At 49.0% G+C, this 16,382-nt stretch overlaps 1 protein-coding gene across 1 annotated transcript in view; it reads left to right on the top strand.

The window, feature by feature from the left end:
• Window positions 1–16,382, top strand: part of LOC308320441 (MAM domain-containing glycosylphosphatidylinositol anchor protein 1-like) — a gene marked incomplete at both ends in the record, with an annotated part of 138,569 nt that overhangs the window by 73,630 nt on the left and 48,557 nt on the right. Inside the window, one exon of the mRNA XM_080770844.1 lies at window positions 15,237–15,430. Coding sequence (XP_080626970.1) covers window positions 15,237–15,430 — 194 coding nt within the window. The remainder of the gene's footprint in view (window positions 1–15,236; window positions 15,431–16,382) is intronic.

Raw genomic sequence — 16,382 nt, 5'->3', positions numbered from 1 at the left:
TTGTGCGTTAAAGAGTTTGTACAGCCATATATCCACAAATTACTTGGAGGCTGAACAAAAAGATAAGAGGACTTCACCTACAATTCAACCACTCACACACTCACTCACCACTCACCACAAGACAGACTGGAAAAGGTATAAATACTGTATATTACTCCACAGGCTGTACAGTGTATCCAAACAAATTGTGTCCAAATGTAACTGCTATTTGCTTTGCAGTACAGGTGTGTGTTTGTGTGTGTGTGTACACCTTTAATGTACAATGGAACTTGCTGTAAAGCCAATAGCAATGTGATATAATGCCATCACCATGACGGTGCAATAATGCAGACATCCAGCAGTCCATCCGATACCACCTGATCAATACGGATGATCAGATTTCAATCGGCCCTTTCTCACACAGCTGTCATCACTTCCTGCAGTTCCTGGTAACACCCCTAGAGAGGGGTTCATCTTGTTACTTAATACAAGCTGTTGTATTTTGAGCCTCCAGTCAAGGATGATGACATCATCATTTATACATATCCCCCACCAAATCTCTTAGTTATCAATGTCGTTCGTGTGAAGTGGTTTAATTGTTTATGCTTATTTGTTGAAATTATGGATTAATAACACCCCCCGCCAGGTTGAAGCTTGGATTCTACCCGGGCAGGAGGGAGCCAACGTTGGGCATATGCGGTGCTCGCTGACTGCGAGAAATGCGGATAATTGCAATGAATAAGCATAAACAAAGTAGTTACACAGATTAATAAATAAAATACAATTTATGTTGAGGCCACTTACTAATTGTTCTGGTCTGTTTGATAGGAGTGCAAGAGGGGAATTCAGACCATTTCACTCGGGACACAGGGGCTTGGTGACCACAGGACTCGAGTTTGATATTACGATTATGCAAGAGTTACCCTTATTCATTCATTCATTGTGACAAAGATATTCGATAGAAATTCATAATCGTTTCGTTTTCAGGCTGTTTTCACTGAGACGTGATGTACAGTACAGTATCATAATGATATTTTTGTGGCGTGTCCACACTGGCTCAACTAGTCATTCATGGTGAGTGGAACTACATGTCCATCTTCTAGTCCACTGGGAAATGAAAATATAAGGCATAAACCACATCACTGTCTGTGAACCTTTCATTTCATCGCCTTCAATATTATTTTCATTGCCCTCACATGTGGGGTTGGGGGGTCTCTCAGCCAAAGACCCCGCAGGGCAACATTTGTATTCATCAACGGCATAAGGCCAGATAATAATTTATGGCCTTGGCAGTCTTCATACAATCAGCCCTTCCAAGTTAGATTTCATGACTTTACTCTTCATCTCCCTCTCTCTCTCTCTCTCTCTCTCTCTCTCTCTCTCCTCCCCCTTTTCTTCAACGCTTCGCGTCAGATCAGTCTCTATCCTTTTAATACTCTATGATCAGCACACAGAGAAATTGGAACAAGAAGAACATGGAGATGGCGGAGAGCCAGAGACGGGTGGTCTGGAGACACAGGAAATATATAAAAGATTAGATTAGAGAAATAATCAGAAACACACATAGAAAGGTATGATCAGTAGTAAACCTCCGCCTGCAGCCATGTCTTCTCCCTCCATATTTGACACTTCAATGAAAATACACTGCAGGATTTAACCGGTTCGGTTATTTCTTCCTGCCTAACTTTGAACCAGTTCTGAGTGTTTCCATGCATGGAAAATGAGGGTTCCGAATCCAGTTTTGTACCCATCGTTCCATGTTCAAATGCTGCTACATCGCTGGAATGCCCACACTAGATTCAATGCACTGGGCGGTCCCCATTCTCCTCACAAATGTTGTGCAGCACACAGCAGGCCAGAATCATCTGCTTTAGTCATTTATTTTAAGAGGGAGTGCCACAATGTTTTTGTGAAAACCCTGGCAGAGAAATAAACAGACGAATAAGTAAACACAGCAGGCCAATAACCCCATAACTAAACCTGGAGAGAAGCTGTGAAATAGGTAAACAGCGGGCACGCTTCTACATATCCCACGCTTTTACATTTCCGTTAAAGTTGCATGCCAGCTCAGCACTTTCAGAGTGCAGCCACAGTTGGACTCCAGTGGCAAGGGAGAAGCCACAGCATCAGTTTGGATTGTAGGCAATAACCATTGCAGCCAGAGGCACCGAGGCTTACATGTCCACTGTAAAACACTGAACAATACGTCCTGCAAAGTGTTTCACTGTGGGCTAGCTGTTTTCAGAACAGTGCATCTGAGCCGACTGAGTACAGCTAGCTCTAGTTTAGCTCATAGAGTGTTGCTCTGACCGCATTTGTACCACTGGTATGTTGCACAGTCTCTCTCTCTCTCTCTCTCTCTCTCTCTCTCTCTCTCTCTCTCTCTCTCTCTCTCTCATGTACATGTATTTATGTTAACTCCTGGTCCACAGCAGTGATGTGGTGACATCACTAGCATTGGTCACACAGCTGTTATGTGGTGACACAGCTGGTCTGTACAACCACATGGCACTCACGGTACATCCACACCAAAAAATTTAGTCCACTCCTTACCCTCAGGGACTGCAGCTCGCGGGGCTGAGATGAATGTGCTATTCTCGCCGGGAGGGGAGTGTGTGTGCACGTGCGTGCATTTGTGCACGGGTGTGTTTGTTGTGCCTGAAGGCGATGAGTGGGTCATGCCTGCTTGTCCCTTACAGTAACACCCTCTGTGCTGTCACTGCCATGGTGAAGCTAAACTGTCCTGGGAACAGTGAAACTGTGTGCTGTCACTGCCATGGTGAAGCTAAACTGTCCTGGGAACAGTGGAACTGTGACTGTCATGGTGAAGCTAAACTGTCCTGGGAACAGTGAAACTGTGTGCTGTCACTGCCATGGTGAAGCTAAACTGTCCTGGGAACAGTGGAACTGTGAAAGTGTGAGCTTATTTTGAGACATTTGTTGTTATCACAATCTCTCCATCTGCACTTAATCTAACTCATATCTTTCTGCCAGATCCAACTGACGTATATCTCTCACAGTAAGATCCGATGTCTCACCCAGGAATATCCAACCCCTCGTATCTATCTCCCAGTAAGATGAACCCTTAACACCTCACATGATCAACCATTGTTGATCTCTCCACGTAAGACCCTCGTATGTCTCTCCCAGTAAGATCACTTTTTACTTTCTCTCTCTACCTCACATCCTTTTCGCCTCATCTCTCCCTATCACTCTTGGTCTCTTTTACCCCAATCTCCAATCTGGGAACCCATCGGCAAAGAAAAGGAAAAGCAGCGGTCTCTGCTGTTTGCGGCCCTCATGTGTATAACAGGATTTTTCCCGTTTGGCCCGCCCTCAGCCCTCCACTTCCTGTGGTGCGCCTGTGTTTTCATTCCCTCTATCAACAATGTATACACATTCTGAATGACCCTGCTGACAGATTTGGTAGTGCAGCTCAGAATCTTTTATTGAGAGATTACTTTTACCCTAATGTCCACACTATCACTTTCACTGTCTGTGGAGACAGTCTGTGGGCTGGGGCAGCGGCATGTCATTGGGCTGATGGGGGCTAAGAGAAAGAAAAACCCAATGATGTTCTTTCCTAATAACACCAGTGGAGAAGGTACACTGAATCAATATGAGCTTTTAAGCTTTGCATTTTGAAAAGTTTACTCACTTTAAGTCCGTTCTATCATTATTTCAAAATGTGAGTCTTGTGCATGTTTTATGGTCTCTTTATCATTATTCTGTGTGCAGAATGATGAATAATTGAGGAGACGCAAAGCTCTATCAAACAACAATCCAGCTGCTGTGTGTGGCTCTTTCCTTTTCATGCGTGCGTGCGTGTGTGCGTGCATGCGTGCGTGAGTGTATGTGTTTTCTTGTTAGTTTTGGTATGGCTGTAATACTCCTCCGGTCTCAAGTCCACATTTTTATATTCTTGGTTTCGTCTCTGTCTCGCCCATAATCTCAGACCAAGGGACTCCTTTTGTTGTTGTTGTTGTTGTTTTCCCACCAAGACCAGTGGAGAAAATTACAATGCATGCAGTCATTTCACTACATGTGTCCCAAAGGCCTGACTCACACCTTCACAACAGATCATTGTCCCTAAGAGAACTGGCTCATTATACTGTAGTGTAGCACATCTGGCATGTGTGCATGTGCACGGCTAAATTGTGTGTATTCTGCTGTTGCTACTGTGGCAAGTTACTGGTCAACTGTAACTGACCACACAATCCAAAGATACAGGTATAATAGTTCAAGTTTCACCACGTTGAGTCTAAATTGGTTACAGTGCATGAGCACACCTTATATTGGTGGCAATTGTCTCCGGCAGCCCAACAAACGCTTGTCTGCATTATGCTAATCAAACAAATGCGTAAATACACACAGGGAGATGCACCTATCCTTACACACCTTGAAGTGTTCATTTGGTGCAATTAATTTGCATTGATTAGAACTGCTGTACAGAGTGCATTATTGGCATTCTTCAATTTCCCACGTTTAGTGCACTTTACAGTTCTTATAGGATCGTGAGCAGCATAAGAGAAACTTATTTCCTTTTTCTGAATTATCCAGTGAAGTTTTGACAATTTATTTCCACACATGGCTGAACCTCAATAATGTACTTGCAAATGAGAAAAACATTCAAATAAACCAAAACTAAAATCCTGTTAGCTGTATCAACATGATCTCAGTCATCTCAAGTTATTTTCCTTTTTCTGAATTATCCAGTGAAGTTTTGACAATTTATTTCCACACATGGCTGAACCTCAATAATGTACTTGCAAATGAGAAAAACATTCAAATAAACCAAAACTAAAATCCTGTTAGCTGTATCAACATGATCTCAGTCATCTCAAGTGTCAACATTTACAAATAAATTGTGCTTTTTAATTTATACTTTTGAATACGTGTATGAGTAATTTTAAAATTAAAAAACACTTTTGAACACTGTGGGAGGTCGGGTGGGAAATACAACTCAGAGTGCAGTTTCAGGGGTTAGACACACGATGGCGCCCCTTGCTTTATTTCTCCAACAGGTTCAAACAAAGTCAGTTTTCACAAACAGAACTCAGACAGTAATATTCTTTGCATGAGGTCCCGGCTCCGAGGCGGGAGTCGTCACTGCAGAGGATGAGAGGGGATGTTAGCATACGGTCAGAGCACAAGGTAAGTACAAAGTTGGGGCCTGAGACACCCGGTCTAGGCAGTCTACCAACTGGACCTTTGTATAACTCTTTCTCTTCTTCTTTTCCAGGTTCCAGAGGAGGCCAGGAGGCTCCCCCGGAGGTAGGTAAGGGGGTGCGTATCTTTCTCTATCCACAAGGCACAGAAGAGTACTTTAGAGTAGAAGTACTCGGATACGGGGTGGTGAGTAATTAGAGTAAAAGTACTTGGTATGGTACCGGGCGGGGATGGTACGGAGGGCCCCTTAGGCTCGGCCAACAGTAAGATACACAAGCATTTATATTCTTATTTCTCTCTATCTACTGGGTGGCCGTGTCGGTACGACAACGGCAGTCAGGGGGTTAACACAAAGTAAGCGCTCTAGTTTCTAACGGTCTTCTTTCACCGGGCCTGGCGGCGCAAGCCAACTTAAAGTCTCTTCAAGGGTGAAATAAACATAACACGGGCCTGTCTTCTTTCACAGGGTGTACGTGACACTTTATCTAGAGCCTGCTAGCTTCCATTAGTCTCTACGGGGTTATCTTCATTCAACAATCTTCAGTGTACAACACCACGGTGACACTCTTCATTCACAGTCTTCATTTAGCATCGACAGGGTGACTTCCTTCATTCACAATCTTCGTTATTATCCTTAGCTGCTCATTTGCCACTATGAGTGCCTCTTCTTAATAACACGGGTGATAGATAGTGAACGGTTTGTCTTACTGCGACCTTATGGAGCTGTGGGGCTGCCGTTTCCATACGGGGGTCCCGTCTTCCGCACTCGTCCCCGATACGAGCCAGGTGGGTCTCCAGTATGCATGCGGCTCTCCGTGTATACTTGTCTATGGGGGGCACACGCTCCTGCGTGTGCTTCCAGCCCCACTCCTACAAGCCTGGTGATGTGAGAATATAAGAGAGCAATTGAGTGGTGATACAAACAATCAAACAATAAACATAGTCCATACGTGAGAGTCCATAAGTGAGAGGAGTGTGGACTTACCATCCAACGCCGAGTGGACGGCATATGCTGCGCGAGCGTCTGTGTGTAGCAGGGATCTGATACTGCTAGGTGCGCAGGCTGTTTATAAAGGGCGCGGCTGACAGGCTGCGGCTGTCCTTAATTGCTAACCAGGGCGGCGGCCGGAATGAGGCGCAGCTGATTTAGAATTGCTCTGGGATAATACACTGAGTCTATGACCCGGCCATGGGCGTGCCTGGTTGTCATGGTAACTCGCCCCTCCCCCTGAGGTGAGACCTGACAGACTCCACACACTCCCCCCCTAAGTTTCTTGCTACCGCAAGGAGCTTGACTACTTCCCTCGTCTTCGTACAGTCTTGAGAGCGCGTCCGCGTGTTTCATCTTGGTCCCGGGCCGGTGCTCTATCTCGAACTTGTAGCTCTGGAGCTCGACGAACCAGCGGGTGACACGGTCGTTGCGGTCTTTGTTCGCCGCCATCCACTTGAGTGGCGCGTGGTCGGTCACGAGGGTGAACTGTCTGCCCCATAAGTAGTACCGGAGGTGATGGATGGCCCATTTCACGGCCAGGCACTCCTTCTCGACAGTGGAGTAGTTACGCTCGTGCTTCAGCAGCTTCCTGCTGATGTACAGTACGGGATGCTCATCTCCGTCTAGCGGCTGGGACAGGACAGCGCCGACCCCGGTGTTGGACGCATCCGTGGCGAGGATGAAGGGCCTTGTGAAGTCCGGCGCCACGAGCACCGGCTCGCTGCACAGGGCGGTCTTCAACGTGCGGAAGGCTTCGTCCGCCTCGTCCGTCCACTGGACGTGGTGGGGAAGGTTCTTCTTGGTCAAGTCGTGGAGGGGGGCCGCGATCGTGGCGAAGTTCTGGACGAACTTCTGGTAATAGGCGATCAGGCCGAGGAAGGACTTGACCTGCTTCTTGGTCACCGGGCGTGGCCAGGTCTGGATCTTCTCCACCTTCCTCGTCTGTGGTCGGATGCACCCTCGGCCGATGGTGTAGCCGAGGTAGTCCGTCTCGGTCCAACCAATGCGGCACTTCTTTGCGTTGGCGGTCAGGCCGGCCGCCCGTAGGGTGGCTAGGACTGTGTCGACCCGCTCCAGGTGCTGTCCCCAGGTGGCGCTGTGGATGATTACATCGTCCAGGTAGGCCGCCGCGAAGGCCTGGTGGGGTCGCAGTATCCGGTCCATCAGCCGTTGGAACGTGGCGGGGGCCCCGTGTACTCCGAAGGGCATCACTCGGTACTGGAAGAGTCCATCGGGAGTGATGAAGGCCGTCTTCTGCTTGGCTCTCTCCGTGAGGGGAACCTGCCAGTACCCTTTAGTCAGGTCGAGGGTACTGATGAACCGGGCGGGCCCCAGCCGGTCAATCAGCTCATCGACGCGGGCCATGGGATACGCGTCGAACACGGAGATCTCATTTAACTTCCGGAAATCATTGCAGAAGCGGAGTGTGCCGTCGGGTTTGGGGACAATCACGATCGGGCTCGACCAGGCACTGTGGGACTCCTCGATGACCCCCAGCTCGAGCATCTTCTGGACCTCTTCTCTGATTGCCTTCCTTCGTGCCTCCGGGATCCGGTACGGCCGTAGTCTCACTACCTGGCCGTTAGGGGTGTCGATGTCATGCTTTAGCACGGAGGTGTGGCCCGGTAACTCTGAGAATACGTCGCGGTTCCGATCGAGTAGCTCCCGCAAGTCCTGTGTCTGCTGGGGCGTCAGATCCTCACCAAGGGCCACGGCCGGGGCCTGCGGGGAGACAAAGGTTACTAAAGCGGGTAGGGGCACTTCCTCCGGCGTATGCCACCGTTTCAGTATGTTCACGTGGTAGATCTGGTGTCCGCGTCTTCTACCTGGCTGACTCACCCGGTAGTTCACGTCTCCTTTCCTCTCTACGACTTCATATGGGCCCTTCCATCGGGCCAGGAACTTACATTCGCTGGTGGGGACCAACACCAGCACTTTATCGCCGGGGGCGAACTCTCGGATCTTGGCACCCTTATTGTAGGTGCGCGCCTGGGCCGTCTGGGCGGCGGCCATGTGCTCTCTTACGATGGGCCAGATGCGTTTGGCGCGCTCCTGGAGCGCGACGACGTGTTCGATGACGCTGCGGAGGGGGGACGGCTGGCTCTCCCAGGCTTCTTTAGCCAGGTCGAGGAGGCCACGCGGTTTCCTCCCGTACAGGAGCTCAAAGGGCGAAAACCCGGTTGACGCTTGGGGTACTTCGCGAATGGCGAAGAGTACAAACGGGATGAGGCGGTCCCAGTCTTTGGCGTCCTCTTCCGTGACGCGTTTTAACATTTTCTTTAGCGTTTGGTTGAACCGTTCGACCAAACCATCCGTCTCAGGGTGGTAGGCGGAGGTCCGTATACGCTTGACCTTCAGCCATTTATACAGGGATGCTAGGACTCTGGACATGAAGCACGTGCCCTGGTCGGTCAGGATTTCGTCCGCTATGCCGACGTGGCTGAATAGCATCAGCAGCTCGTGGGCGATGGCCCGGGCGTTGGCGGTGCGGAGGGGGATGGCCTCCGGATAGCGCGTCGCATAATCCATGATGACTAGGATGTACCGGTGGCCCCGGGCGGACTTAGGGAGGGGTCCGACAATATCCATGGCGATACGGGAGAACGGTACATCGATAATTGGCATTGGAATTAGGGGGCTATGGGGCACGCCGCGGGGGGCGGTTAGCTGACACTCGGCACAGGAGCGGCAAAACTCCTCAATGGCCTTCTTAACGCCTGGCCAATAGAAGCGGGCGGCGACCCGGTCGTAAGTCTTTTGTACGGCCAGGTGGGCCCCTAACTGGTGGGAGTGGGCGAGATACATTACTCGGGACACATACGGTTTGGGGACGAGTAATTGTTCGACGACCTCCCCAGCGGGGTCCTTGCAAGCGCGGTACAGCAAGTCGTGTTGGACGAAGAAGTGTGGGAAAGGTTTCTCACTCACCCCCGGGTTCAGCTTCCCGTCGACGGCCACGACGTTCCGCCTGGCGCCAGCCAGGTTGGGGTCGGCCCACTGAGCGGTGGCGAACGATCCTTGCCGCCGGGGGGGCGGCGCGTCTATTCTGGGGAACTCTAGGAAGGGGTCTTCACCGAGGGCCGGCGTGTCGTCTGCGTCGGAGGCCTCCGCTTCTTCCGGCCCGGGTTCTGGCTGGGGACTTCCTCGGCCGCTGCTGGTGGACGAGGTCCCGTCTTCGCGGAGGGCGGGGCAGGCGACGAGGGGTACGCTACTTCGGCGGCGTCGGCGGCGCCGCGTCCTGGGGGGCCCTCGTCGTCCCGGGTTCCAGTATTTCTCGAACAGCGGACAGTCCGTTCCGATCAAGAGGGGGACGGGGAGTTCGGGGACCACTCCGGCGGCGACCAACGCGGAGCCACGGGGGGTCTGTACGGTCACGTGGGCGACGGGGTACCGCCGGACATCTCCGTGGACACACGTGACCGGGATGGTGGGTCCATTGGTGGCGGAGGCGAGGTCACCCCGGACCAGCGTCACCACGCTGCCTGAGTCCAGCAAGGCATGGGTGTCGGTCCCATCAACCCGGGCGGGGAGGGTGGTCTGTCGTCGGCTCTCACTTCCGGTGTGGAGGCAGGGGCGGGGCCCTCTCATGCTGTCCGCGGAGGGCATGGAGACATCGGGGCCGGGGGGCCGCTCTGGGCAGGCCCAGGACAGGTGGTCCTCCCGATTACAGACGTAGCACCTGCGGATCCGCGGGCTGCGGTCGGGGGGGCCGGAGGCACGGGGCCGGACCGGGGCCGGCGGGGTCGGCGGGGCTGGTCGGCGTCGGTCTCGGCGGTCGTCTGTCTTGGGGACGGCGTCGCTCTTGGTCTGGCGGAGCATATCCGAGCAGACGTGGTGGTTCTCCAGGAGGGCGATCAGGGCGTCCACGGATGTGGGGCTGACTCGGGCAACATATTTCTTGGCGTCGGATGGCAGGGCACGGACACACCGGTCTATGACTAATCTCTCAATCCACGGGGTCTCTCCGCCCGTGGTCAGCCAGCTCTGCGTCAGGCGGTAGAGGTCGGCGACCTGAGCGCGAGGGGGCTGGGCCTGCTGATAGGCCCACATGTGGTACCGCTGGGCCCGGGCGGGCAGGCTGTAGCCGAGGGTGGACAAGATGGCGGCCTTCAGCGTCTCGTAGTCTCGAGCGTCTCTGGCGGGAAGGTCCCGACATGCGCGTTGAGCCTCTCCCGAGAGGTAGGGCGCCAGTATGCCGGCCCAGTCGGCGGCGGGCCACTGCTCGCGGTCGGCGGTGCGTTCGAAGAGTTCGAGGTACGCCTCGATGTCATCCTCGGGGGTCTGCTTGGAGAGGACGGCGTTGGGTGTCCTAGGGACATCACCGTGTCGGTCTAGCCTGCGGACAACTTCACGCACAGCGTTCTGTAGTTCAGTCTGACTTCGGAGAAGGGCGGCCAATTCGGGGCTGGCCATGTTTAGGCGGTGGTTGAGATCAGATGAATGCCCGCATTCTCCACCATATGTGGGAGGTCGGGTGGGAAATACAACTCAGAGTGCAGTTTCAGGGGTTAGACACACGATGGCGCCCCTTGCTTTATTTCTCCAACAGGTTCAAACAAAGTCAGTTTTCACAAACAGAACTCAGACAGTAATATTCTTTGCATGAGGTCCCGGCTCCGAGGCGGGAGTCGTCACTGCAGAGGATGAGAGGGGATGTTAGCATACGGTCAGAGCACAAGGTAAGTACAAAGTTGGGGCCTGAGACACCCGGTCTAGGCAGTCTACCAACTGGACCTTTGTATAACTCTTTCTCTTCTTCTTTTCCAGGTTCCAGAGGAGGCCAGGAGGCTCCCCCGGAGGTAGGTAAGGGGGTGCGTATCTTTCTCTATCCACAAGGCACAGAAGAGTACTTTAGAGTAGATGTACTCGGATACGGGGTGGTGAGTAATTAGAGTAAAAGTACTTGGTATGGTACCGGGCGGGGATGGTACGGAGGGCCCCTTAGGCTCGGCCAACAGTAAGATACACAAGCATTTATATTCTTATTTCTCTCTATCTACTGGGTGGCCGTGTCGGTACGACAACGGCAGTCAGGGGGTTAACACAAAGTAAGCGCTCTAGTTTCTAACGGTCTTCTTTCACCGGGCCTGGCGGCGCAAGCCAACTTAAAGTCTCTTCAAGGGTGAAATAAACATAACACGGGCCTGTCTTCTTTCACAGGGTGTACGTGACACTTTATCTAGAGCCTGCTAGCTTCCATTAGTCTCTACGGGGTTATCTTCATTCAACAATCTTCAGTGTACAACACCACGGTGACACTCTTCATTCACAGTCTTCATTTAGCATCGACAGGGTGACTTCCTTCATTCACAATCTTCGTTATTATCCTTAGCTGCTCATTTGCCACTATGAGTGCCTCTTCTTAATAACACGGGTGATAGATAGTGAACGGTTTGTCTTACTGCGACCTTATGGAGCTGTGGGGCTGCCGTTTCCATACGGGGGTCCCGTCTTCCGCACTCGTCCCCGATACGAGCCAGGTGGGTCTCCAGTATGCATGCGGCTCTCCGTGTATACTTGTCTATGGGGGGCACACGCTCCTGCGTGTGCTTCCAGCCCCACTCCTACAAGCCTGGTGATGTGAGAATATAAGAGAGCAATTGAGTGGTGATACAAACAATCAAACAATAAACATAGTCCATACGTGAGAGTCCATAAGTGAGAGGAGTGTGGACTTACCATCCAACGCCGAGTGGACGGCATATGCTGCGCGAGCGTCTGTGTGTAGCAGGGATCTGATACTGCTAGGTGCGCAGGCTGTTTATAAAGGGCGCGGCTGACAGGCTGCGGCTGTCCTTAATTGCTAACCAGGGCGGCGGCCGGAATGAGGCGCAGCTGATTTAGAATTGCTCTGGGATAATACACTGAGTCTATGACCCGGCCATGGGCGTGCCTGGTTGTCATGGTAACTCGCCCCTCCCCCTGAGGTGAGACCTGACAGACTCCACAACACTTACACATTTTAAAAGCAAGTAGGCTTCTCCTAAACCTGACTCCGGGGGGGGGGGACCTGTGTACTCTCTACTGCCCCACCTGGCAGAGTCAGGTTAGGCTTCTCCAGTACTTTGACAAATAACTTTCACTTGTATCCTTGAGTAAAAATGTACCAGGAGTATTGATACTGTATGTAAAGCACTGGGGTTAAGTACTTTGTGTCACGGTCTGTGACATGTTACGTGTTACCCTGTTCTTGGTTTTTGTTATTGTTTTACCTTTCTGTTGTGTTCCTGACAGAGTGCAGTTCTGTTTTGTTTTGGCTCTGTGTGTGTCTGGAAAGTCTTCACGGACATGGGATGGGGTTCTGCAGCACGGGAGAGGAGCGGGGTGGCTGAGGCTCCCCAGGGCTGTGGTAGCAAGGGAGATATCTTGTTTTTGAAACCAGCTTGTTATCATAATTGCCCTGATTTATTCATTGCTTGGTATGTTACGTCTATCACTATTCATTATTGAAAATACTCACTAATAAAAGGAAGTTCTATAGTCACTGTATCAAAAAACATCACACTTTCCTGAATAATTGAAAATGATGCCTTGTTTAGTTGGTTCTATACGAATAACAGTCAAGGTATAAGATAAACTCATACAGAGGGACATACTAATTAGCTGAAAGTCTTCTTCTTCTTCTCCTTTTCTTGCATCGTTACTTCCAAGTAGGCCAGTGCAGGCGCTGCTCTAGAGGCTCTGGGCAGGGCCCAAATTGGCCAATTGACCACACCTGATCACCCTAGATTACTGTACTGCAACCTTATTTTCACTCAGTCATTACAAGGTAGTGCTTTACCATTGTTGTGCATTGGATTCTTAAAAGAGCAACAAAATTATTTCATGTCAGGACTAGTGACTCATTTCTCAGAGGACGGTGATTTGAGAAACTCTGAAAGCACAAGAAGTTTAAAGTAGGCAATGGCCTCGCTGTGGAATTGATCCAGTGCACAATTCAGCACTTTGGGGAAATCAAAACCTTCATTAAAGTTTCATGTGTCTCTGCTCACTTAAATTGTCCAAATTGAAGGGAGTATAAGGCTCTCCAGGGGGGCCTGGCTTATGAAAATATATCTGCAACTAAGCATGAATAGATTGTTTTAAACATCATGTCACCATGAATAATTACGAATCTGTTCTTTATTGTATTGCCTGGTTAAATATTATAGGTAAAATATGAAATGCTTCCTTTACACCACTTTTGCGAGCAGTAGTTACATTTTAAATTAAAAGGTATTTTTTTTTCAGTTGGAAGCATCTGGTTTAGAATAAAAAAGATGTCATCCAGGATGAGCAATGTTGTATTTGCTGACTGTAGGCCTATACTGTACCACATACCGCTTACACACTGCACACAGATTCCTGATGAAGACCCGATAGGGTCGAAACGTTGAATCTATACTGGGAGCATTTAAGAGCGGTGTGCGGACATCGTTCTTTCTGTATGTATATTTTTTTGTTCAGTAGGTCTACCTGTCAACTTTTTTAGATGTCCGTGTGATCTTATCTCACTGCACACAGAACCCAGGTTTAAAAGCCTGCTATGGGGTTAGGCTGCCAGCATAGTGTATAGGCCTACCCATCATGCCACGGTGGGAGACAGACAGTCAAACTACATTATGATATCTGGTTTCATGCTGAGCCTTTTGTTTTCAAGCTCTTTGTCTTCGGAAGAGTGTTCAGTGAGCTAAAAGGAGTTGAATGCATTTCAACCTTTTAGACTGAACTGAGTTGAATAATGTTATGAATGACGATGCTATGTATTGCCCTCTATCCTGTGTTCTCTAATACTATTATAAATTAGTGTAGCTGTGGAACTACCAATATTTACAATTTGGAGTTATGGATTTCATTGACTTTAATCTTTTCTTAATTTGTCTGTTATCGTGCTGCTAGAACAAATGCAATACATTTAAGTGTGAACATAGGCCTACCACACAGCCCTGGCTATAGGCAATCCAGATATGCTCTCTGCAGACCACTTCCTTTTTGTTTACAACTTGAGATGTACGAGTATAATGTAACTGGAGTTCATAAGCTTACAAAAGGATTACCGGTAGTACAAGAGAACGTTTTGTTGAGAAGGTAAATGGTTATTGCAGCAAAACACAAAGTATCTGTAACCTGTGTTTACAGTCTGTGTCTGTAAGGACCCAGAGGATAATCGTCTGAATAAATAAACAATAAACCACTATGAAGGGTTCTGAGATTGCGTAACATAATTTGAACATATAGTCCTTTCATGCTACATTGTGTTTAAGCACATACCAGAGTATGTTCATACAGCAGGCTATCTATAGCAGCTGCAGTGATTGGAGGTGGTCTCATATAACTCATACTGAAAAAATTGACTCTGGTGTTGCGTAGGACACCTACTGGTTGACAAGTGGTACTGTTTAGTCCCTTCGTTTTTTTTATCTGATTTTGTAGTCTAAGCACTTATGACAGTATTCTAGCAGACTGGGAGCAGCCTTGCATAAAATGTGAAAAGTAAATGCATAACTTTCACTTCATATTTTTTTATTTTATTTTATTTTTTACAGGGAGCCAATTTATTTTGCCTGCAGACTCGCCGTTAGATCCTGACACAATCTTTTTCAAAACAATGCAGATTTAGAATAGTTAAAATAACTGATCTACAAGCTCACAACGTGTAGATGTAGATCGGCTAGTTGAACTATTTAAAAATGATTTTCAAAATAGTAAAAAATAAATCTCAAATAAGTTTAGGGATAAGGGATGAGGGTGGCGCAAGATGAAGCCCTTGGTCTCAAACGACAGCCAGATAATGTATTGTGCCACCTGTGCTGGTGAAATGGGCAGCAGGTTAAACTTGCTACCGTGTGTTTGTATGCCAGTCAAACGTCTAGACGCCAATCAAAGAGAATACTGAGACCTTGAGCTGAAACCTCACAGCCAAAGTGCTGAGGCCGCAGATACTGTGATATGATTATGAGTGCAGATGTGTGTGTGTGTGTGCGTGCATGCGTGCATGCATGTGTGTGTGTGTGTGTGTGTGTGTGTAGGCTACATACAGCGAGAATACAACGGAAATGTTTTATTGGTTTTAAATTTTAATTCGTTTTTGACTTGTGCGTGCGTGCGTGTGTAACAGACCTGGACAAACCAGCCCTGACGGTACACCAGACCATCAGCGACGTCCGTGGGAGTTACCAGGAGAAGACGGTGTTCCTGCGCTGCACTGTCAACTCCAACCCGCCCGCACGCTTCATCTGGAAACGTGGCAACACGCCCATCGAGCAGAGCAAGGACAATGGTGTTGACATCTATGAACCGCTCTACACACAGGTACAGAATAACACATAGGCTATGACACACATAACACATTCTACTACAGGATCGTCAGAAATCTTGTATCTCCTCATTCAAACATTATTCCCATTTTTGTCATGCTACACTAACTACAGTGTCACAAAAAGTTGCAATTCTACTGAGCTCACAATACGGCATGAAAAACCTTTACCTGTACTTCCTGCCTTAATGGTCCAGTAAATAAAGGAAGGCCTCAAGATCAGCTAGATTATAGTTATAGGCCTTTAAATGTACAACTATTATTAAAATGACAAAAAGTTAATGTCAAACGCTTTTAATGATAATTTCAAAAGAGCTGGGCACATATTTGACACACAAAATGCCCCCTCCTCTCACCAAGGTGCACAGGAGACGGCATCAGTGGCTTCTGATGTACAGTATATTTAGATTTTTCCCCTATAGTGGTCTTGGATGTTTTCCTTGCCCTATCATCATTGGACCCAAAAAAGTCCTCAGGTCCGGATGGCCTTGCTCCTTATGTTCTGCGATTAGCCGCAGCAGTTATTGCTAAACCCATAACTGACATTTTCAATCTTTCACTAATTTCTCAAAACTTACCTGTTTAGTGGAAACAAGCTTACGTTTCTCCTCTCTTAAAGGCGGGTGACCCTCTTGATGTAAACAACTATAGGCCAATTTCAAATCTCTCTGCCTTAGCAAAAATTCTTGAAGCCCAAGTATCAACACAGGTAAATCACTTTCTTGATTTGCATATGATCTTAAACCCCATGCAGTCAGGCTTCAGATCCAAGCATAGCACGGTCACAGCAGGCCTTGTTGTATTGGATGACATCAAGGCTGCCTGGGACAAGTCCTATGCCTGTGCTGCCCTGTTTATTGATTTATGCAAGGCTTTTGACACAGAGGACCACCCTATTTTGCTTGATACTCTGTCTAATTTAGGCATGGGTCAAAATGCGATAAGCTG

The sequence above is a fragment of the Protomyctophum bolini genome (genome assembly GCF_963924005.1).
Source record: "Protomyctophum bolini genome assembly, chromosome: 1".
NCBI classification, from domain to species: Eukaryota; Metazoa; Chordata; class Actinopteri; order Myctophiformes; family Myctophidae; genus Protomyctophum; species Protomyctophum bolini.
This window is presented reverse-complemented; position numbering and strand designations above follow the sequence as displayed.